The sequence below is a fragment of the Zootermopsis nevadensis genome, unplaced genomic scaffold, assembly GCF_977971745.1.
Source record: "Zootermopsis nevadensis isolate Lab colony 2312 unplaced genomic scaffold, Znev_1.0 Znev_ptg000044l, whole genome shotgun sequence".
NCBI classification, from domain to species: domain Eukaryota; kingdom Metazoa; phylum Arthropoda; class Insecta; order Blattodea; family Termopsidae; genus Zootermopsis; species Zootermopsis nevadensis.
Genome location: NW_028259176.1, coordinates 19,628 through 44,149, shown reverse-complemented (window position 1 = coordinate 44,149; position 24,522 = coordinate 19,628). Strand labels below are relative to the sequence as shown.

The 24,522-nt window shown below is 38.5% G+C and overlaps 2 protein-coding genes across 3 annotated transcripts; both read right to left on the bottom strand.

Annotated features, from left to right (window-relative positions):
• Nucleotides 1-9,857: 9,857 nt before the first annotated feature.
• On the bottom strand, nt 9,858-17,082 carry LOC147871663 (uncharacterized). The gene is made up of 4 exons (XM_087360405.1): nt 16,985-17,082; nt 16,501-16,636; nt 15,795-15,927; nt 9,858-13,632 (listed from the first exon to the last, which is right to left on the bottom strand). The coding sequence occupies exons 1-3, from the start codon at nt 17,047-17,049 to the stop codon at nt 15,808-15,810; spliced, it is 321 nt and encodes a 106-aa protein (XP_087216531.1). The 5' UTR covers nt 17,050-17,082; the 3' UTR covers nt 9,858-13,632; nt 15,795-15,807.
• On the bottom strand, nt 17,054-18,517 carry LOC147871662 (serine/threonine-protein kinase D1-like). 2 transcript variants are annotated; one of them, XR_015538450.1, is made up of 5 exons: nt 18,385-18,517; nt 18,012-18,114; nt 17,757-17,933; nt 17,202-17,315; nt 17,054-17,088 (listed from the first exon to the last, which is right to left on the bottom strand). XR_015538450.1 is itself a non-coding variant. In XM_087360406.1 (3 exons), the coding sequence occupies exons 2-3, from the start codon at nt 18,084-18,086 to the stop codon at nt 17,793-17,795; spliced, it is 216 nt and encodes a 71-aa protein (XP_087216532.1). In that variant the 5' UTR covers nt 18,087-18,114; nt 18,385-18,517; the 3' UTR covers nt 17,733-17,792. The 2 variants fall into 2 exon arrangements, 1 of the variants encoding a protein (XP_087216532.1); XM_087360406.1 differs by lacking the exons at nt 17,054-17,088; nt 17,202-17,315 and having other exon boundaries at nt 17,733-17,933.
• Nucleotides 18,518-24,522: the final 6,005 nt, after the last annotated feature.

Below are 24,522 nucleotides of genomic sequence, written 5' to 3'. Positions count from 1 at the left end.
CATTCAACCAATGTTCTCTTTTCACATGTATTATATCTAATACAAAACGAAACGATATGAACGTGTAAGTACGGAAACACATCGTCTGAAGATGGCAGTACAACACACTGCCGAAACGTAATTCATGGTCAAATCCTTCACTTCATGTCTTTCCTACGCTTGTGTGTCTCAGCTGTACCAACTGCACATTTTTTAATTTTATCTGCCGACCACTATTCTCGTTCCCTGTCCAAACCAGCTTTTGTATCTTGGTCTAGCCATTGTGCTTATGGTCTCCCCTGGGACTCCTTAAACAAGTCATTTTTACTAATCTTGCTTTGGTTCATTCTCTGTTCATACATTGTTTTAGCACGTCCATTCCGACAAAGTTTACCTTTTCTACATTTGACTCGGCAACTCACAGCTGAGAAAGAGACTTTTTCCAGAATAATAGTGTTAAACGCTCATGTGTCTTGGGCGAGTCACAGAACAATCAAAGCAAAACCTAAGTCTCTAGTAGGGATCTAACAAAAGAAATCACAGAGCTCTGAGCTCTATCGTTACAGACTTTATCATGTTCTGAAACAAACTTTCAAGTATTACTTGTCTGTCTTTACGAGGGAAATATAATTTACCGCCAGTTAATGATTACGTTATCCAAGACCTCAGTATGCTCTCTACTGTGACCCCCTCAGGGGACAGGGTTTTGGCTCAAGAAGTGATATGTTTCCACGGAGCAAGATTAGAAGCTCCGTGTTGCCTATGTTGCACTGATTTTAACCTGTGGAGCACCCCTTCCCCGATGTAGAGGCGTGCAAACGTTCCAAAGGGGTTGTTCGTGAAGAATTTTGGACCAAAATAAGTTTGTCCCTTTGAACCCTGAAAGATGTTCGAAAATTTCTCAATTTGCTATTTCGTCTGGATTCTTAACTAGCGAGGAATCTTCAGAGACTGCTTAAAACAAGAGTGGAGGACAATCAAGGTCCCCCAAAATGTGTGAGCCATGCCTCATGGCTCGAAGTGGCTTATCTTCCCTCTCCGTGTTCTTTGGAGTCGGAGGCTTCGAACCCCTGATCAGACGATCGTGGCCTCAGTAACATAATCTGGCAGTCCCCTTTTCAGGGGGGGTTCATGTGGTTTGATCAAAATCATTCAATTGGCCTCCGAATTATGAGATGAAACACCATATAAATAGCTTTTTTAATTATTTGGAAAATTGTAAAAGTTGGAGAAAGTTTAAAGGGCATGAATGATCAATTTGTTTTACAAAAGTTTTGATCCAAAAGTTATGCAAATTTGTTCATATTAGATTTTAATCAGATCTGGTGTTTGTCGACGAATTTTAGTTAATATCCGCAATAAGCCTATCAGATTTTATGCAAATTATTTTAGGATTTTCGAGTTGCAACTTAATGCGTGGTCAGATATGGCGAAACTAATTGTTGAATTTTATGCAACTTCTAGTGAGTTAATTCAGAGCGAATTTCATTTGGCGCTGACTGCTTTATGTCAGCCTGCAGCGTGTTGGGACTAGTTTTCAACTTTTGCTCTTTACTCAAATTCTGAAACAACGCGTTGCAAACTCTGTTTCAAATACTGTACAACGATAATAACATTATTACGTCACTGTAGAAATTTTAACACGTAAAACTGTAATTTATTTGTGTCTTCTGCTCTTTTTCAGGTGAGTGTCTTGAATGTCTGCTGATCAGAGTGATTTCAAACTCCTAGGTGGGTGAGTTATATTTAATTACTTGACGCAGATATGAAACCATGACAACGGGAATTAATTCTTATCACTTTTTCACTGTACATTTGACGCTGGGACATTATATTAAACAGTACAGCTGACAGGATTGTAATCCTTAAGACTTACCACTCTCGCAAATGCCAACGTGTCCTACATCAGTTTATATGCACAATTAAAGTTATGTATATTAATCCTTGAAGTATGTAGGTATATCTGCTTTAAAAATCAATAAAAATGCTTTGATCTGAAGCTTTCACGGCGACTGAGTATATAATGAGTTTTTCTTGGGCTACCAGCCGTGTCAGGTGGTTGGATGGAGAAAACACTAGAGTTTCGAGAAGCATCTTCGTCCTCGTTCTCAGGGTACTGAAGTTCAACTCTGAAATCTATCAAACATTCTGTACAAGGGCACGGGTTTTCCTCTTTTCCTGGGGTAAAGACGCCGGATCTTGAAACTTGTCACTCACGTATGTCAAGTCTTATTAACCACATTTTTTAATTCTTTATGGCCCAAAAGGAACATCGTTTAATTTTCAGAATCGGGTCGGAATTTTTTTTTTAAACAGGATCTCGGAAATGCGAAGTAGCAATTTTGCTGTCTCCAATACACAGAAATTTTTCGACCCGTAATTTGTAGGACTTTTAAATATTTATCTGAAATTTCGTAACGTCAGTGGAAGGAAATATTTACGTTGCCTGGAAACAGATAAGCCCGGGTATTTTAAGAACAATAACTGAAGCTGCAAGGTGACTCAATATAATTTCTGATGACCCATTTCATGCAAGAGAATTGCATATAATAATTTATCACAGCAAAAACCACTCATGAAATTTGTGTGCGACAGATCACCTGTCTACCACATCCGTCACCTTTCGTCCCACTGTCATCCTCTGGTTTTTTCCCGTACGACACAGGGGACACTGATTAATATCAGTCGATATATGTATGAATCATTTTTAACAGTAAAGTTGGGCCATAAAACCAGAAATTAATGGACATTTAGTTTCAGATAAAAATTTTTATCAGTCGTTACATTTGAGTAAAATACTCGAATATTCAGGCCCAAGCATTATTACCACTACTGATGACGATGATAATACTATACAGAATGTCCGGTGATTTTATGTCTGTACTTTAACATCTTATTTTTAAAGTCAGTCCCAGTCAGAAACGTATGGAAATGGGTCAGGTTTTCAGCTGTTTGTAGGCTACGGATATTTTAAATCCAAGATGATCTGAACGTTACGTATAATATTATTGTAATTCATTTTTCTTGCAGCATAAAAATGCGATTATGTATTTCCACTCTTATGTTTACTTTTCGTTCACGCGCCATGTTATTCAATTATCCCTAAGAAATTTATAGGAGTTAAGTCCGGTAACCGCGGTGGCCAATTCCGGGGACCATCTGTGAAGGAATGTATTTATTCAGGTGTTTGTGTGCAGTGAAATTTGAGTTGCCCCCTCGCTCTGTAAGTCCAGTTGCAATCGAATATCGTTTCGTCTAGATCACTTTTAATTTCTGTATGTGCAGTAGCAAACTGTGTATTCAGATTAAGTTCTGTCAGCTTTCTAAAGCCTTTTCGATATTCAGCAGTTCTCTTTGAACGAGCTGTTGACCCGTGAGGCCAAGACATTGTCATTTATTAACGTTAAAGTTTATCGGCTGTAAAGAGTTTTAAAGAACTTCGTGATTTATTCACATCACCCCTTATTTTAGGATAGTAGAACTGACAAATGTCACTACTGTGTGGTTATCACTCCTGCTTCTAATTAATGTTAAGAAATTCAACCGTGACTTCCGCCTTCAGTTTGACAGATCTTCATTAAATTACCTACGAACCGTATCTAATCCTCAGAATATGTGGCATAATGTGGGTGTTGAACTGAAGCGCCTGCTTATTACACATGCCGTTAGGTTTGTGTCAACAGCACATCGTTGAATAATAGTAATCGTGTTACTCCAACTCATAATTGCAGCTGTGAGTCATCACATAGTACAATTCAATAATGTCCGACCGAATAGCAGCTCGCTGCTCAATTACACAAGTACCGAATCATTTCACAGAGCACGGGTGAGCGTTTCCACAGCGCGGAGGACGGATCGGATCGGATTCTGCTGCCTCGCGCGGGGCTCGACGTCCACACGCTTATTGTGACCAGTGGTGAGGGTACAGGGTGAGTCATACCATCAGGATCCGAGTTATCCAGAGATAGGTCAAAGCAAATTCGCTTGAGAGAAATCGTGTCTTTTTGAAAACAAGCTTTTTCTTTGCACCCAATTGATTATGCAAAACCCATTGTTTTATAGTGTACAATCGGTAAAGTAGCTGTCACAAATTGTTAACCGAAAGGCCACTAAAGGACTTTAGCCGCTTACCATGATTCTAAGTCAAGATTATAGCGTTGCTGGGTTTGCTACTCTGAGAGTTCTGTGCTGTCTGCACTGACCTGGGCTTCGCTGTTCGTGTTACATTTCAACGATTGTCCTGCAGCCTTCAAGTATAGAATTTGGTGATGGTTATTATAAATCGGCTAAAATTCTGTGAGTTCTTGCGATTATAATTTAAAAAAATTTCATATAGGCAATGGAAAATGATGTACGATCATAAAGGTAAAATGTATTAGCAAGGTAATATGAGAATGTTAAAAGATGCCGGAACGTGGAAGGTATGTGTATGGATGTGCTACGGGAGATAGGGTTTAATGAAACGAAGGCAAAGGGTGTATGATTAAAATATTAAAAAGTATCATTCCCTGCTTAATGCCAACGGGCTTTTTACTTGTGTGATGAAGCGTAGAACTAAACGATGTGCGTTCAAGTCTTTTCCGTTGCTGTGTAAAAGGAACGAAGCACGGGAAATTACAACGCAGTGCAACCATTGTCCTGGGGTTGAAATTCGCTGAGGAATGTGAAAATTGTAAGACTGTAACGTTGTTAGGGTCCGCTTTCGCAGTACAAAGTATGAACCGTTGGATATTACGGGATAAAAAGTAAATAGCCTGAATGTAATCGACTAAACTTTTCGGTTTAACCGCAGTTTGTGGTAGAATTTCTGTTTGTGCTGCAGCTGCTACGCATTTTGCACTGTTCATTAAGCGACTCAGTTTTTCAAAGTTATCTTCCTGTGGTACTGAATAAGTAACGAAATATTGTAATTTACAAAGGGAAATTCATTTTAATAATCTGAAGATTTTTCTTACTAAATTCCACTGGAAGGATGATTAGATGGATATATTGCAGGACTCAGCTGGGGACCGAGCGGAAGTAGACAGTTTCTTTAAAAAATTTCCAAAAGAAGACAATGTACAGATTCCTCACAGTTTGTTTGTTAAATAGAAGACTGCTAATTCTAAAACGATATTTTTCTCTTATTTTTATGAGTTATTCAAGGTCATGTCTTAAAACGTATATTCCAGTGGAGTGAACATATTTTCCAGATTAATTCCTTGCTGTTTCGTACACATTATTAGCCTTGATTTTATTTGAATGGCATACGAATGTTTTGTGAGCTAACCCCATTGTAGTTTAAGTGCATGTTTTCCTTTATCGTGCGTTACCTTCTGATAAGCTGTTTTGTCACATTTGCGTTTGATACAATATATAGATCATAATTAACAGAGTATGTGAAAATGAAGTTATCACGATAAGTTTGGTGTTTATCCGAAATGCCGATCGTAGAATTCCATTCAATAGTTCATGAGATAGCACATTTACCTTCACCAGTTCAATCTAAATTTCTCCGTCGCCTGCAGACTCTTCTTGTATAAACTGCGCTCATAAAATATTGTAATAAATAAATCTTTAGTGGCTGTGTGAATTTTGTTCCTGTAATTACGATAACTAAACGTATTTAATTATTGGAGTCGGACTAGACCGATGTTCTATTTCCGGCAGGGACAAAGGATGTTCTTCTAAACTCAGCATTCAGACCGGCTTTGAAATCCTGTCCTCGGGTTTAAGCGTGGCCGGAGCATGAAGCTGACCACTCACCTCCATCTAGTGCTGAGGTCAAGAACGAGGAGCTGTATCTTATCTCCCCACAATCGCCTCCATGGCGTGCAGCGGGACAGCTTTATTTATCATAATTATTTGGCCGGTTTTCCTCAGTCACTAAGTCTCTAAGATCAGGAGAGTTGGGTCTCTATTTCATGGACGGGAGTACTTTTTACCTTCGCGAATACGTCCAGACCAGCTCTAGAGAAATCAGTCTCCTCTTCATTGATTAATGATGGCACGTATTAGGACACGAATTATAGCGTTTACCAAAGGCTGAGGTTAAGTGTACATGAAATTTCCCCTCCATGCCCCCATATGGTGCCATTGCGTGTTGATTGCTCACAACTGAATTTATTAATTATTTTTACTTACCGTTACCAGTTCCATATGTGAATTCATTTACCTTTGTCTGTATTCCAGCATTAGTGGTTACGTACAGGATTTTCCACTCGTCTCGAAATCCAGGATACGACTTGTCGCTATTCAAAGTAACGTAACCATTACAGCAGATAGGCTAATGCTGGATCAGGTCCAACAGATAGCGGGAGTGTTCTTCTGAATCCATAACCATATGCTCTTTCTCACTAACATTTCCAAACCGTGGTCAATTAAAAAATAACAGCCTTAGCGAGGAACACGTGCTTAAAAGAGATATCCTCACACCTCATCATTTTGGACAGTAGCCAGGTACCACTGTGTGTCTGTTTCCGCCTTTACATGCTTGAAGCTGAAACGTTTCAAAATGAGAAAATTGCTCATTGCGCTGATCGCATTGGGTTCGTTAATTTCATCTTTGAATTCCACTCTGCTTCAGAGTCCGATTTTACTCATAACTTCTTAGATCACAGGTCTCCTTCGCTGGTCAAGAAATCCTTTGTCTTTTGTAGATCCCAAAGATTCATTACCATATTCACAGGAGCTTATACCTTATTCTTAGCCAGCTGAATTCAGTACACGCAATAGAAACATTCGCTAGGTATTATCCCTCGATCTACGCCTAAACATCCCATGTGGGTTTTCAGTTAAGATTTCTTAATTATAATTTTCCAACCGTTTCTCATATCTGTCGTGTGTGCTGCTACTTATTTTTTCTTCTTTACTGTGTCTTTGGTGCGGGAGTTTCATTGATTTGTGTGTGGTTATATTAATTATGAACGGATTTCTTTCCATGGAACGTCAGTGTGCATTACTATTATTACATGAGCCCACAAATGGATCTTACGATGGCTTACATCAATTCAGTTCAGATGTACTCAGTTCATTCTGTACGTTGTATTTTAGAATCTTTTTCTTTGAATTATCATCTGTTACCACCAGAACGCTAGAGAATTTATTGCAGCAATTAAAACTGTTTTGATAAATTAAGTGCTCTTCCAGACTTTAATATGGTTGTGTGATACTTCTCAAACACGTGTTTTAATTTTTAAAGGTTTTCTTAATACCGATCTACATGTTTTAACGAACGATGTAAACAATTTGGAGTGGGCCTTATTTTGGAGTAATATTAAGAAATAATGTTTACCTTTTAGCGATTTTGATTCAACTACAAAAGTTGTATATCGTTAAGTGGTACATTTAGTAAGAGGATGATTATCTTCCTACAAAACAGAAGATAACACATAAGCGAATAAAATTTGAACCCACAGTGTCAATGTTCGAGGGTAGAAGGCGGTACCAGCTGCATCAGGTTAATGTGATGGGCATGTATTTGATTATTCATTCATTTATGTATTTCACCTATAAACGTTTTTGCTACTCAGCTGCATTTCTTAATTCTGCAGTCTTCGCTACATAAACTGTACCACAGATGACATGGCTTCAATACCAGGTACTGAACAAAATGGCGACACGTTGTCTGGGACACCAGTTAGCGGGAGATGGATTGTTCTACTGTGCTGAAACTTGTTATGGAAAAAAAATATAAAGCACGATGTACTGTATTTTGTTTTGGTAGCTTATAACTTACGTATGCATCCGTTTTCGTTAATATTATGACACAGACATTTTCTGTTTTTTCTGGTTACTCGAAATTACGTTTATATCGATTTCGTTCTAATGCAATGCAGTGGAGAAGTAAGCTTTTCACAGGTGTGAAGGTAACCGTGGGTTTCAGGGAGTCTTGTTACCCACATAATATACCTCGAAACTTCTACTCTTAATACATACTAGTTCTTTGTTCTGGGTTTCTTGTAATAACTTACATGAAATAATACAATTTATTAAGGCTGTATCATGACAAACTTGTGAATATACATTCGCATTAGCAAGAGATGTACCCACTTTGGGACTACAAATATTAAACTTATTCTACAGCAGTTTTCTGTAACATCTTTGTGTGTACGGGTGCTTACACATGTCTGTGTGGTGATAGCCCTTCCATTTAGGGCACAAACAAATTTGTCTGACTGCCGTGCCAGGATAAAGAAAAATGAAATTTAACACGTCCTATCAGAAAATTGTTTTTCGTGAAGTCCTCTGAAGTTCTGCTTAAAGCCTCAATGGATGCTGCGTTAGATATTGTGCGAAGTTATAGGTTAATAGCAAATAAACAAAACACATTGCTTTCTCTATGTCACTGATCCACGTCTTTCTTTGAACATCTTCCTTAACAAAAAGTTCTTGATGTACCTTTAACAACACAGAATTTGAAAAATAAAGAGAAGAGTTATTTTAATTTATGATTTCCGTAGTATTCGTAAAATTGTACTACAATTTGCAGTGAATTTTGACGCAATATTGTCATTCGTACGAACAGAGAAAATCTTTAAATGCATCAGGACCTTCCTCTTTAATTAGTTACTCTCTTCTCCTTTTGTTACCGACGAAAAATAACGAGGAGATGTAGCAGTAACTAAGTCAACTAAACCTTCCTTGTTTGTTGGTTAAGCTTGATGCTACTGAGTTTTTTGTTATTCCTGTAAGGAAGTATAATTTATTTGCAAGTAGGACCCTTAAACCAGACGACAAGCCTGTTACAAAGAGAATTAAAGACAAAGTAGATTCTAGACCTCTTAAGTGCAAAGATATGTCAGTAATAAACATTGTAGTGATGAAGAATATGAAGGTTTACAAATGCCCATGTTGCACACTTTAACAAAAATTTAAAATTAACTGAAGTAGCTAAAAACAATACAGAATGTGAGAATGTGACGCGGCGGGACTCGGAACTCTTGCTGCTCAAAGGAGAATTTTAAACTAGGATGGGCTTGTGTCCTCCAACATAATGGTTGGATAAATTACCGAAAACGTTTAGTTTATTTAAGTTATACCTGTTGTTTAATATGGGCGTAGGAGGTGGTCTCTTGCGTCAGAGAATATAGACTGAGATCGTTTGAGAGCAGGTTGGTTGAAATTTTAACCTGTCAGTAGCTCAGCACATGGTAAGAATTGTCATTGACCGTAATTTATAACATTCCGAAGTTTAGGGAGTGAATCAGCTGTTACACAGGGCCATATTGTCAAACTGACCTTTGTGTGCATGCGCATAATATCGACTTTTGAGGGGAAAGCGGGGAAGTGTATTTAATGAGATTCTTAATACGAAATTAAATTATGTTTGGAGACTTTGGTCCAATGTCAGAAGGGAGAGTACGTCTAAATTTGGACCTAATAAAATACATGCTTAAAACTGAAGTTTTGCTATATCGTAATGTTGGTATTAACAATTGACGTTCTTGTGTGGGACAAAAGCATTTATGCAAGTTTTCATTTTCCTTCGTAGGTCTTCCAGGTCAATAATTATTATTCTGGTTGTAGCACAGTTGTATTTTGGAGAAACTTCCAGCGTTTCGTAGGGGATTATTACACTCATATTTAAATAACTAGAAAATCTTGAAGAATTTCGAAAAAAATTTCTGCCCGTCTTCAGAGGAGGAGAGAAATCTCAGAGGTCTAAAGAATTTACCGTCTAAGTCTGCATGAAAACAGAAAATATATGACTTTACCGAGAAAATTACTGTCTGTGTTTTCACCAAGGCGGATGCTTTACAGGTTTCGTAAAATATAATACATCTATATTATGTTCTGAACGATTAAACACTAAAGGTTTAAATCATTCGTTATACAACACGTGACACGTTTTATCCCAAGCATAACGTCTATGTAACAAAGAAGTTTAAGAATAAGAATTAAATTATCTTGAGTTATACGTTATCGACTTTAATTTACATTTGGCAGTAACTGATGCACGTCTACAAACCAGTAAGTTCACTGATCATAATTTCAGAAACATTATTTCAGGTTCATTATATGCTTACGCATTAATGAACAAGTAAATCATACATATAAATTAATACCTGACTGACATCTGCAGTAACAAGAGAGTACTGAGTACATTATATTATTTCAGCGCCTGGTTTATATTTACATATCGAAACCAAATGTCAATCTGCACATCAGCAGTACAAAGCACAAAATGGTATAAATCTGAGAACATGGTTCCATGTTTGTCCAAGCCTGATGATTCCCATCGGTACTGCACAAAACATAACGCCGCAGGCTGGCCACGACAAGAAACGAAATGCACGAAACACAAAGTTTGTGGGAGGATGAGACCCAGCTACAACATATGCATAAAAGAATAAATACATGGGAAAATGAAAACTAACGAGATATTCGGAGTTTACGTGTGCATATTGGAATGGGACAGTATTACAGAAACTTCAAACTTTAGAAATATCAGTGTATAACGTGGATATTGTATAGAATTGTAAAGTTTGGAGCTAGTGGTATTGATACAAATTGTGAAATGAACATAAACAGTTACAAAGACAATAACAGTCAGTGACAACGGAAGAAGGGATGGGTGAAGCGACATTGGGGAATGATAAAAGGGCGAGAGACATATTGGATACAACGTGTAAATAGAGACTAACGCATGATTGAAAGGTAAAAAAGACAAAATAAAAAAACGCTAAACCGAGTGGCAAAGCCGGATAACAGCACACCTAGTATTTGGGCCTAGGGTAGAGGCTGGGAAACAGAGGCAGTAGCAGTCTTTGTTGACAATGCCAACATTGAAAGTTCAGTGTAACCTGCTGGTAATGCAACATTGACATCTATCGTAATGACAAATTTGCGAAGAGGGCTGGATCGCGGGGTAGTACAGAAGGGCGTGACACACTATGTACGTAATACTAAAGATTCAAAACCTCGAAAACTATAATTCTGTTTTTCCTTCTGCAAAAATCATCAATACATCACTTTATGTCCATATTTGAACACGACACTACTGAACGCGTAACGATTCATAACAGCTAAATCAAATTAACACCCGCAGATAATGTTTGCTTCACTTGCAGATTAAAACGGGGAATGAGGTAATCGAATCTTATTCGTGTATGTCTTTCCGTTGCATGACTGTAGAAATCATCTGTGACTGACGAATTAAATGTCGTTTTAATATGATATTTATTAATCAATCTAAATGTATGGAAAACATTGAGAAGAATAGTAGTACTGACTGTTGGCAAAATGTGCACAGAACGTGATAATTTCCAGCAACCGACACAGTTGCTCCAGAAAAAGGCTCACTGTTGTGTTTCGTAACTCTGTTTTTTTTAGGGCTAGTAACTCTTGACTGAACCCATAAAGACAGTGATTTCGTTTTCAAAGGCTTGTTTAGTGAGTTTGTAATTTGCAGTAAGCGTACGTAACTAATTCAGAATTCGGAGTTTGGGATGTTATAATTTTGTGTGAAATTAAGTTATTTTTTTTATTTGATCTTAGTAGTGTAAAATAACAGTTATATGGTAAATGCAATATAAATGCAGATTTTATTAGACTTTATGAATTATATTTATGAAATTTTATATATTACGACCATTTATTGAAATAACATGGACAATATAGTTATGATTCTACTTAGCGTAAAGGTAGGATACTCCTTCGATCTGCAACGATAATTTTTGTATTTTAGTGCAACACGGAATACAGTGAACTAAGCAAAGTCGCAAGGAATACGTTTGAAAAAATCTTGACACGTTTCCAGTGCTGTTATTTATTGTAAGGGATTCTAAACCCCACATTCAACATCAAAACTAGAATTTCAGCCATCATATGCTGTTGGCGACCAAGGATTCATCCACATATCTTCAGTTCTCAGCCTGAGAACACGTGACGTCATGGTTATAGGAACAACTAAAGGTTGCACTGACCCTACCTACGAAATGCGCATCCCAAGACAACGTACTTAAATTGTTTGACGCGGATGTCTACATTACAGTAGAACTACGTTTACTTTTCAAGGTATATAATGTAGTGAAATTGTATATTCATGTAAACTCGTACAGTCTCAGCAATAAATAGCCCAAATTAGTTACTGACAGAGAGATATATAATTATATAAATTTCTCACTTCATTTAATAGTGAAGCTAACGGAATTTCCTTGATATTGGGCCCCATATATTCTTATAATTAGAATTCCGCTATCATTGGATTTTTTAAACTGGCGCATCAGACAACCCACACTAGACAGCATACTGGGGCAATGAAATGAAATAATTAAAATGACTTTCTCCTCTTTCTGCCTTATATGCTCTAGACAATCATAAATGGCCTTAGACGATGCCACGCCTGTAAACACAGTAAACGTCTTTCTGATTATAATTAAGACATTTATATGTGGAACAGTTAAAAGCCATTACTGCACTGTGTTGTTGTATGCTAGTATTTTAAATAATATTTTCGGATAAAAATATTACTTTAACGTTAAATCAGATGCTGCTGTAACTCTGCTTATAATTTCTGTGTTAGTGTCAATTTTGTAATTTGATTAACAACTGACTGCACCAGTAAATTTCCATCAATGCAGAATACTTCCAACACGCTATCCCGTCATGTTAAATGTAAGCGCTCACATGTGCATGAAATTTGATTTATATTTCGATATTGTCTCTGTGTACATACAGTTCACTTCTTTGCAAGGATACACATAAAATGTCAACAAATGCACTGAAGGTGGGGGTATGCTATGGTTTCGAAAAATGTAATTGAACGTGATCTTTCTCATGTGGCAGAAACCAATATTTCGTTAATTTATTGCCATATATGCTATTTCAGGTCATCTGTTCTCAGTGTCTAAGGTTATTCACAGATATACGGCATGTATTATAAGTTTGGGTTATAGAAGTATTCTGTTATTTGACAAACTGTGGACAAATATAAAGACAGAAAAATTCTTGATAGTCATGTTGCCAGTCTCTAGTGTTATAATATTTTACCTATGGCAAGAGCTCTCTGCTCTACACTATTTATGTTATCGAGGTTTCAGCTCTAGGTGTCGCACCTTCAGATCAATTAGGTGCAAATGCCATTTCTGAGGAACCTCTGGAGGATGGGGCTACTTCACTCAGTTAAATGGCTCTCACCGGTGATGTCAACACGGGTGGTTTTTCCATGTCTACTAGAAAACAGCTCTTAAATTCTTTGGACATTTATTACCAAAACGTCAGAGGTCTCAGAACCAAGCAACTCGAATTCTACGATAGCGTCTGGTCCTCTGGTCATAGTATCTTATGTTTAACTGAGACATGGCTAAACGACCAGTAGAAAACCAGCCTCTAGGAATGCAACTGCGACAGACAGAGAAAAGTTAAACGTAATTCCTGATTTAAATTTCTAAGTAATTCCAGTACACTCACTTTTTTTGTTTTGCTTCTGCCAATTGGTGAAACAACGGTTGTCATCAGAGCTTCTACATCTTCCAGCCCTGGTGTAGACTCCTTTGTATCAGGGCTGAATCCATCAACCCAACCGCCTCCTACACAAACACATATCAATTATTAAATAACAATTTAAAATATATTGTCAATTATTTAAATCCATATACTTGTGACCATTATTTCCTTCCAACCAAAATACTGTTTCTTCGGGATAAACTGGGATCAGATCACTGCGTATTCCTAAAAAGGAAAAAAAAAATATTCAATTACTGTGACTTAGATGTAATAAAGAATGGAAAAAATATACCACTATAAGGAAATAAAAGCTGAATAAATGAATGACTGTAAATACCTGAGAAACAAACACCTAACATGAAAATATGATGTATCAATGAAGGAATTTCATTTAAATTAAAGCCAAGGACAATCACTGACAGTAAAATAACAATATTCAATAACAGTCCTTCAAAACCCTAGTTTCCTTGCAGCCCGTCAAGGGCGACTTGTGACTACAGACACTGGGTCTGTACAGCACGCCCTATGAAGACTATCTACACTGAGCAGAATAGCATTACATCCATTTGGCACATTGAGATAAATAAATCAGCTGTGGCTTTGCACATTATAAGCTTGGGTCATTAAAACCAATTCCGGGACACATCCACTCAATCCCGATAAATGGGGAAGATGATCAGGAAGACCACTGAGATCAAGCCACGACCTAGAAATAAGAACAGCGAGGATGGCCTCGGCCTGAACCGGTCATGGGAAGTCTCTCGTCCACTTGCTCGAAGAATGTAGAAGGCCTCTGCCATAGAAACAATGTTTGTCATAACCTGGCCCCAGCCACTTCCTTTTCTTCTCTCCAACACCTCCCAACTCTTTAAGTCTACTTAATTATTCTATACACCTTTCAGTTTTCCCAATTTATACTAGCATTAATTTCCTTGATTTTCTGTTGTCTTCCCTGCTGGTCCCCCGCCAGTCCTCATAAGGACTGTTTCTTCCCTTCAAAGCATGTTATTATATCCAATTTCTTCAGTACTCATTTAATTTAAAAATATTTTAATTTATTCCATAAGTTTCTTCTTCCCCTTTACCCCATTTCCTTATTTTCGTTCTTCCAATCCTCATTCCACATATTTCACTTTCCGTCTACTCCCATATTTCTAGCTCTCCCTCATCCCTTTTGCCAAGCTGGAGTCCCCACCCCTCCATCCATCCGTTCCCTTCTCGGACTCCCCTCACTCAAATCCTTGCACCCTCTCCCAGTGGTCCAATGTGGCTTCTGCCATGTCTGACTTGCTCCTATGAGTAATTCAACTTTTCTATACATGTCTTAGTGATCACCATGATGATGGAGGCAGTATGCACCTCGGAAATGTAAACACACTAAACCCCAGAAGACAACCATTTTCATATTTGTCACTCCAAGAACTCGAAATCTCATACAGTAAACAATTTATTACTTGAAGATATCCGTCTTCTGGGTTATTGCGCTGTGTAGTCTGGTCGATGTTAACCAACGTTTCAGAGGTCATACTGCCTCCATCATCAGGGCGATGAATATGAAGATTTCTGTCTTCTGGGTTGTTGCGCTGTGTAGTCTGGTCGATGTTTACCAACGTTTCAGAGGTCATACTGCCTCCATCATCAGGGCGATGAGTATGAAGATTTCTGTCTTCTGGGTTGTTGCACTGTGTAGTCTGGTCGATGTTTACCAACGTTTCAGAGGTCATACTGCCTCCGTCATCAGAGTATGAAGATTTCCGTCTTCTGGGTTATTGCGCTGTGTAGTCTGGTCGATGTTAACCAACGTTTAAGAGGTCATACTGCCTCCGTCATCAGGGCGATGAATATGCCAATAGGGTGTGAGGTGCTGGGTTTATAGGCCGGGAAGTGAAAGGTGTAGCCTGCCCCGAGCCAATGGGAGCAGGCATGGGAGTGGACCAATGGTAGCACGTGGGCGAGAGTGGGAGAGGGAGAGAAAGTAGAGAGAGAAAGGTGAGTTTTTTCTGTATTGCCTTCTTATACAAGAAGTGTTTTTATATTACACCACAGTGTGGTGACACGAATTTAAAAATTTGACTTTGTACAGAAGGTGCCATTCGAAATAAAAGCCCATAAGACTGAACAATCTTTTCTTACCAAGTTCCTGCAAATAGAGGAGACTATCAAGTAACGGGATTGTTTTCGACTACAGGGGCTAATATTAGGCGCAGAGTGTAGAAAATCACCACCCGTTTCCACTGTGATAAGTCCAATTGCCATAGAACTTTTAATTACTAAAACATTTTCAAGGAAACATGGAAACACCAGTTCCAAATGTAACAGGATCACCGAATATAATCCCGTTACTATGCAGCACATACTAAAATGTCAGACAAAGTACTTTTACTTACGTCGTAATTGTCCTCACTCCGGTTGAAGACGCTGTCTCGTATCTGACTGGACGCTATAGAGCCGACTGGTCATGGTGGTGGGGGGGCGCGGCATCTGGTATTTCTTCGCCATCACGTCACCCCATTTGAGTCCCTGTAGGATGAAGCACAAACGTTAGTGAAATGGACCACAATGTTGATGGCAGAGTAAAGGTACGACGAGGTAGAAGAGAGAATGCTTCGAGGTAAAAGACCCTTCAATCATAGAGGAAGTAAAAGGAATTGAATGGCAATCTTCTGCTTGGATATAAACTTTGAACCGCAGTTACATTACTTAACAATACTGCTTTTAGTGGGAAGGAACTTTGGGGACATCCAATCTTGTCTTCAATGATCAAAGTAAATTGTTGAAAACTGTATGGCGTTTACTGAGAGGTACGTTTGAAATTCTGCTCCGACAATATATTCTAAACCTTTTACTGTGGTCTTACTGCCCATGTACTGGCGGTGTTAGGCCTATCACATAAGTTATTCTTATTTGCCTGGAAATGTAAATTATGCTGAACTTTCCAAACAACGAGATCGCCCAGAATGGTGTCAGGAGGCACGAACTGCTCTGCTGTGCCTCTGTGCTTGATTTGCATGGACAAAGCACAGTTCAGAACAGAAACATGTGTATAATCCGTCTTATTTATTATATGATATCATACATGGGATAAGAACTCACGTCAAAGAATGGATGCCACCTGATGTCCAGTGCGCCATCTTTGGCGCTATCAAGATGAGAATCTGGATTCTTGTCAACGTCTGCCACGTACTTTGACAGCCATGTCGGAATGTCTGGTTTGTCAAGTACGATTTTACTGTAAAAGACATGTCCATTGTATTTATCATTTAAAACATTCTTATTAATCATGCTATGAGAATTAGTATTTCTAATGCCTGTGACGTTTCCAGTAAACTGCTTGGTTATGTGTAATTTGCATGGAGAACTCTGAAGCAGGTCGTACAAGAGTCAAGGAAAATTGTACTTGTCAAAATTTGTTTTCATAATGTTTGTGCTTGCATTTTGTTTCCTTGCATATGATTAAAATATTATTATAACCTGCTTTCCTGGCATTGAAATAGGCAGTAATGTGTTAGCTGCATGTAACTGTTGATACGAGACTGATGTTCGCAGGGAACACGTTCGTTGGGTCATCGATACTTACGTGTAGAGCGTTTGCAAGTCTCTCACGTTGCCATCAGATTCAAACGGCCCGTGGCCTGCCAACATTTCATAGGTGATGACCCCAATGCTCCACCAGTCAATGTCCTGCAACAGTTCAAATTAGTCATTTTCACTTCTTTACAAGGTCAAACATTTTCATTAGAGTCTCCAGAAAGAAGAAAACAATTGTGGAAGGAACTGCGTTGTTCATTTCTTGCCTCCAGTCCAGCTTTCCTATGTGTGACTTGTACTCTTTCTTCATTTATCTGTTTAATATAGGAAGCGGTCTGATTCCTATCGACATGGAGACTGCTGACTTTTCTTATATTTTCCTAGAATGTGGAATAAGAAACATGGAAATCATTTGGTTAAGCATTGTTTACAATTCTCAAAGTATTGCCCATGGACAGACTTGGTAAAGCCAACATAAGCATTTTTATAGTTCTTCTGCATAGAAAAAAAAACAAAGAACAAATTGAGCGCATATATGGAAGGTATCTATTACAACAATACGATGAAACTAAAATAAATTTGTCCAAAACAGATCATAAAAAGAACTGTCAAATTACATTACATTATATACAGCATGTATACAACTTTTATTTTAATAATTTCAAAGTGCTGGACATTTAATGATGCAAAAGAATAAATCCTTCCTGTGTTATCTGTAGGGGCAATAAATAATGTAACAATAGATCTGTATCTGTATTAAATGAACATCAATGAAGTGCATAAAATCACATTTCAAACCTGGGAACTCCACTGAAGCAAACCTTTCCACTCCTGTCCTTCTACACAATGATTCAACTTCAGCCACCTCCATCAAGACTTTGAGCAGTACCAACTGACAGGATCTCAGCAAGTGGAATTTCCTTGAAGTATTTGGAGCCTGTGTCACTCTGAAATAGAGTCACTGACTCGGTGTCCAGGCGACAGTAGTGACTCTTGCGCTGCAACACGAGACATTTATTCTAATTCTCTTCAACTTCATTCAGTACGTCCCATATTCAATTCAACATTCAACTCACCATGCGGTCCTTGTTGGTAAGGTGTACCTTCGATCCTCGTCCCTTGGTGTGCTTTGCTGACTGCACAATGCGCATGAGGGGAATATTGTTACTTGGCGAAGAGCTGTCAACAAACACATTACAATGCCTAGATCAGTGGCAAGAACATTGTTTCCTCTAGTACGATGATTCAAATTAAAACTGTATCTACAGCCCTAAATCTAATTGCAATTATGATTAACAAGTGTCATTTGCATTACATTTAACAGACACGAAATATCACTACTCTTACGTATCAGATGACTAGTTGTAATTAAACCGACAAATCTGTAAAAGTATATGTTACACCTACTTCCAATCACAAACGCCTACAGAGTGAACTGGAGGCACTCACCACCACCTTCAGGAAAAACGGATACAGCAACCGTCAGATTCAGAAAGCTCTCAATCCGCCTGCGAGGCTGCCACCGCCTACTGGAAAACCAGCCTCGGTTGCCTTCCTGCCCTACGTCGGGACGACCTTCAACCGCATAAGCAGGTTGCTGGCCAGGCACGACATCAAGTCTGTTGGTCTTCCGCCAAAGAAAATTCCCAGTTTTCTCCGGCCGGTAAAGGACGACCTAGGACTGAAGACGCCTGGCGTATACAGAGTTCCCTGCGAGTGCGGAAAAGTCTACATCGGCCAGACAGGCCGTTCCGTTGAGGCCAGGATCAAGGAGCACGAACGCCACATCCGGCTCGGGCAGCCCGAGAAATCTGCGGTTGCTGAACACCGCTTCAACTTGGAACACAAGATACAGCTAGAGGACACTTCTATCCTCTCCTCAAAAACCGGCTACATGGATTGGTTAATCAGGGAAGCCATCGAGATCAAACTTCATCCTGATAACTTTAACAGGGAAGATGGACTTCACCTGAGCCGGTCCTGGAAGCCTCTGATCCACAAACTCCGAGGACTCCGAGAACGAGCAAGAGTGCGCCGCCAGAACCAACCGGACCACTAACTCGGCCCCTTTCAGGGCCTTTATCCATACAACAAAACTCACCTTTCTCTCTCTACTTTCTCTCCCTCTCCCACTCTCGCCCACGTGCTACCATTGGTCCACTCCCATACCTGCTCCCATTGGCTCGGGGCAGGCTACACCTTTCACTTCCCTGCCTATAAAATCCAACTCCTCACACCCTATTGGCATATTCATCGCCCTGATGACGGAGGCAGTGTGACCTCTGAAACGTTGGTTAACATCGACCAGACTACACAGCGCAACAACCCAGAAGACGGAAATCTTCATACTCACCGCTGTGAGAACCTCAAGTCTTACATACTAACCCAGAATTTGAATCATAAGACCAAGGAAAACCTGTGATACAAACCCATCCTACTATACAGTGACATTTAGTAGTAGTAGCAGTATAGGATTTATAGATGCAGAACTGGCTCAAGATTGTCTCTAACAGCTGGTCTTGATAACATTCTTTTAATATAAAATCAGGTACTTGGTATTGAAAACTGATCAGAAAAATAAGCGATTATGAAGCACACGTTTTACATTGTATTCAATTAAATACAGAATACATTAAAAACACTTTTCAAATAAATTTATGAACCTTAAAAAGAAACATAATCTTCTTCCTGTATCTACTGTCTCTGCAGTAAGCCATCGATTACAATGAACCAATTCAGGCTACAATGAAACTCGTTCAAAAGCCAAACACTTCACTTCTAGGAAATCAAATGGTTTGGAACATGAACTATGAGAATGATCAGACAAGAGCATCCTACATGTTTGATTATGTGATAAAGCTCAAGTGTAAATTACCTTAAGTGGAGGTGAAGAGTCACTTGATAAAGTGACCAAAATGTCTGCAGAGCACAGGTCTTTGTTTTTACAATACTGTGAACAGCGGTAGCGCTGACACCTGTCACCACTGTACAATGACTGTCATTTACACGTACGAACAACGTGCACAATCTTACACATTCCTTTATTATTATTATTTAGTGTTCTGTCTTACGACAGGTCCATTGCTCTGCCCAAAAAGAGCTCTCCAGTTTTCCCTATTCTCGGCTTCTCGTTTTAATTCCTGGAACGTCATCTTCTTTCCTTGTTTCAGATCGTCGGTTAGCTGTATCAGTCTTCTTCCCAGTCCTCGCTTTCCTTCAACCTGGCCTTCGGTGATATCACTCAGTAACCCATTCCTTCTCATAATATGTCCCAGCCAGTTAGCTTTCCTTCGTGTAATCGCCTGCAGAATGTTTCTTTGCTCGTTGACTCTCCTCAATACTTCTTCGTTGGTCACTCGATCCGTCCACCTGATCTTCTCTATTCTTCTCCAACACCACATTTCAAAACTCTCCAGGTATTTCTGTTCCTTCTTCCTGAGTGTCCAAGTCTTCCTTTATGGCAGTCTAAGTCACACACCTTCAGAGGTCTCACAGTTGGTTCGCACACAACCTGACAAAAGAGAAATCACATACTAATTACAGTATACATACGGTACTAGAATATATTTTCACTTTGTTACAATCTCAGTAAAGGGAATCTCAGTAGTAAATATGGTGTTTAATGACTGAATTCATTAACTCTGACTCCAAGTCTTCTCATTAGCTAAGTGCGTAATCCTACAGAATTGACACACTTTCAGTTGCCTCTTGCTGTAACCAATAACAATGCACTGTGCATATTGTTTCAATTGCCAGGACCTATTCCATTTTAAGTACCACTAATAATACAACAATAAACTGATAACTAGTAGGTACTGCTGTATTACTGAACATTACATTTTGAAACTGTAAATTTCATGAAAAATATTTAATAAGTAGTAGTAGTAGTACACAGTTTTAAACAAAAATTTAATGAAAATTCAATGATATGTGTTAACTCCATTAATTGCAATAATAGTTTCGTAGTATTTTCATATAATACAAAATTAATACCATTTTATAGTGATTCAAAGTCCTATAATAACAATTGAATGAAATAAAATACAGCAAAATTCCGATTCTACACAGTATCAAAACCAGAAAACATCGTTCTCACTGCTGTGAAAACCTTTCATCTCACATGGTGGTATTTTATGTTAAACACAAAATAAAAATATTCTTTATCCTATTAAATACAAGGTATTAAAATACTGTACTACTGAACAAACTATATATCTTGAGCAGTAAGGTAACTGCAGGGTGGCTGTTGCAAATTCAAAACCTAGCAATGGTTTTCACGAAACCATCTGGGCACACGCAAGAATAGCCTAGCTCTGTGTGGCTCCGGCTCGATCCCAGCGGACAAAGAGTTGAATTGTGGCACAGGGATCGATAACATGGATTACTCACTGTAAGTTTAAACAACATTCAGTCTTTGTGGAACGCTATTTACAACAGTAGTACATGACGAGACAAATATAAACGGTTGTTGAGAGGAAGCAGTCACGACTTACATTATAGCACCAGTATGAATGATGACATCTGTCAGTATTAATTAATTTCAGATTCTGATTAGAATATTAAGCATACTCTATGTATATGTCATCAGGCACCAATTTTTGTTATGATTTACAATCATTTGTCTGGTTTAACAGACATCCAAAAATCCTATCCAATTATAAATGCTATATAATATGTTCAAAAAGTTTTGCACCTGCAAGAACCAGTTACAGGTATAGCAAATTAAAGCATATTTTTTTAAAAAATGGCTGTCCATTTCAAATATAGGAATACAGCATTTAAACCAGAGGTTATCAACCCACAGCCCCCCTGATGTGTTTTGTACAACCCATATGCATTTTTGTGATCTTCTGGTTTTTATCAGTCTGTATGATAAAACTGGTTACAACCAAGATTAAATACTTAGCCGAATACAACTGTTGACTTATTGGCTACATGAAATGCACAGCGAATTTTGTGATTGGTAATAACAGTGGCTACATCACAGTACTTGCATGATGGTGGCCCATGTAACATCATCATTTCCTTGTACTATTAACTTCCAAAGACAAAGTAAACATAGCAAATAGACACATACATCTTTTATATAGGGGCTTCACATATGAAGGCATGCCTTCAGTGCACTGCTGACATTACTTGTCCAGTTTGAAGCAAACAATCTCAAACGTCATTTTATTAAAAGATATAAAAGCACGGGAAATAGAAAAGTTATTCAGAAATATGTTTTGTGCCTTAATGTCCAAGTGCTTAAATTGTGTTGTTAATTCTGTTTCCATGGATGAAAGTACATATGCTACAGACACTGCACAGTTAGCCATTTTTCCTTGTTGGGTTGAGGGAAATATTCAAATCATGGCAGAACTGGCTGCGTTAGTCCCCCTTAGGGACACTTCACAGACACTGCTTTGCAGAACACCTTGAAGACATGTCATGTCTGCCCTACCTACATTTCAGTTCAGTTCAAACCTTATTTCTCTATACCCCTGCTAACCTTTAATATATAACAAACCTTGTTGGCACTATGAACTCTCTCCGGGTCACAATTAAAATCGCGTGAAATGCTGCTACAATGCCAAACATCCAATACTAATTTATATTTATTTTAATAAATGTGACACAGAGACACGAAGTGAGCACATGCTGTTGGAAAAATGGTGCCGATAGACTTGCTCGACGCAGGGTTGCCACAAACATCCAATTTGTAAAAAAACGCAATATCTGCGAAGCGCAATAAAACGAGGCATGCCTGTATATAAAAGACACATAATAAAAAGTTTCGAGAGAAAGTAATTTAATTAATGACTGCAACTTGTATTTTAAAAAATTCAACTCTTTGGTAATTAGAAAGATATGTAAAATGCTAAATGTAGGAAATAAAGGATAAGTTGTGTCTGTGACTACAATTCATTCCATGAGAGCGTACTTTAGGCTCTAGGATTAGCCCCATGCATTGTAGACGTATAGCACCGGCTGGAGGATCGTAGCTTCACACTGTAGTTGCTTTACATCTTGGGGAGAGAGATACCAATATCCACCGTAGATGAGACTGGGCGGCCCCAGAACCATTCTGCAAATCGTGGCGAAGAGCAATATATGAAACAAAATATCTCCACACTATTTCTTATAGTAGAATTTGTGTGCTGAACTGTCATCCTAAATCATGAGCCTTGTGGGAGAAAATCAATCTATTTATCTCCCAGGTAAAGACTGTGCTTAGAAACTTAGTGTTCATTCGTTTGTTTTCTCAAACAATAAGGATGTCTGATGCTCTATTCAGTCCCTGTGTAAAGGTATGTCAGATCACCACGTCTAAACTTGTTCAGTTTAGAGATGATGTTTGTCTGGTATGTGCTAACATACAGGTTGTATTCAAACACTTCCACTTTGTAAGGTTTCTCCTCTGTAAAAGTAAAAAAAGAATTTACATTTTTCTGATGTCAGACATGACGAGTGCTACACAAGTAAGAATTAAGAAGTATATTTATGCTATGGAGAATAGCATAACTTCACTGAAGTAACATTTTCAATAGAAAGTAATGTGCCAGCTTGCTTTCTGAGTCTTTAAAGAAGAATCATTCATAACTTAATAAATATATCTTAGTTTGCTCACACTTATGTTTTGAACTCTATAGATGTAAAACGAAAATCCAGAGCAAAATGTGCAGATTACTTTCACACTAATGGCCAAAAGCAAGAAACTTAAAACAATCAAAAGCAGCTCTAAGGAACTACAAATCTGTCGCAATAAACAACGTAAAGTAAATTAAGCCATTAATTTGATTGAAGATGGCTGTCTTCTGGGTTGACGCGCCATGTAGTCTGGTTGACGCGATCACCATAATGATGGAGGCAACAAGGACCTCTGAAACGTCGAAAACCTTCTACCAGACAACACGGCGCAACAACCCAGAAGACAGCCATATTCACACTCGCTACCATAAAAATCACAAATCCTACATAAATTAGATCCTTTGGAATCCTGTCACGATACTCAAGACTTACTATGTGGGAATCTTCTGATGACGTGACGATCTCGTCCACTGAGATCTACACTTTCTATAGTACATGCTTAGGGATCAGTCCAATATAGTCTTCTAGCTGGGTAGTCTACTGCAGGTCCAGTTGGCCACTGTTCCGTTGTATCCACAAGTGAATGACGCCCAGTTCCGTCCATATACGCTGAATCAATACGACCGTTCACACCGGAACATAAGCCTATGAGAAATAACAAAAAAATTCTGTATTCATAGTTGGCACATATCCTGCCACTGTAAGCTGAAAATCCTGAAGACAACAGACCACTAAAAAATGAACAAATAAAGTTGCAGTCTTGAACAAGATATTGTGTGTTGTAGTGAAAGTGTCTTCCCAGCCTGCTAGAGTCGTTCAACTTCAGTAGTGAAGAGAAGAAATTATGTGCAAGAATGCAAGGAAACTCCAAATAGACCTGCTATAAACAAGCTGGTTGCTTAGATTGAAATGACTGGGACCATTATCAAGAAGATTTGTGTGTACACACACAAACACAAAGGCATCCAAAACACCAGAAAATATTGCACATTGTTCATAGTCTTTCTCAACAAATTA

Coding starts and splice junctions, on each gene's coding strand:
- LOC147871663 (XM_087360405.1), bottom strand. CDS start 17,049: ATGTTGGCAGGCCACGGGCCGTTTGAATCTGATGGCAACGTGAGAGAC. Junction 16,637..16,984: donor GACTTGCAAACGCTCTACAC/GTAAGTATCGAT, acceptor TGTCTTTTACAG/TAAAATCGTACTTGACAAAC. Junction 15,928..16,500: donor GGTGGCATCCATTCTTTGAC/GTGAGTTCTTAT, acceptor TTCATCCTACAG/GGACTCAAATGGGGTGACGT.
- LOC147871662 (XM_087360406.1), bottom strand. CDS start 18,086: ATGCGCATTGTGCAGTCAGCAAAGCACACCAAGGGACGAGGATCGAAG. Junction 17,934..18,011: donor TTACCAACAAGGACCGCATG/GTGAGTTGAATG, acceptor CTCGTGTTGCAG/CGCAAGAGTCACTACTGTCG.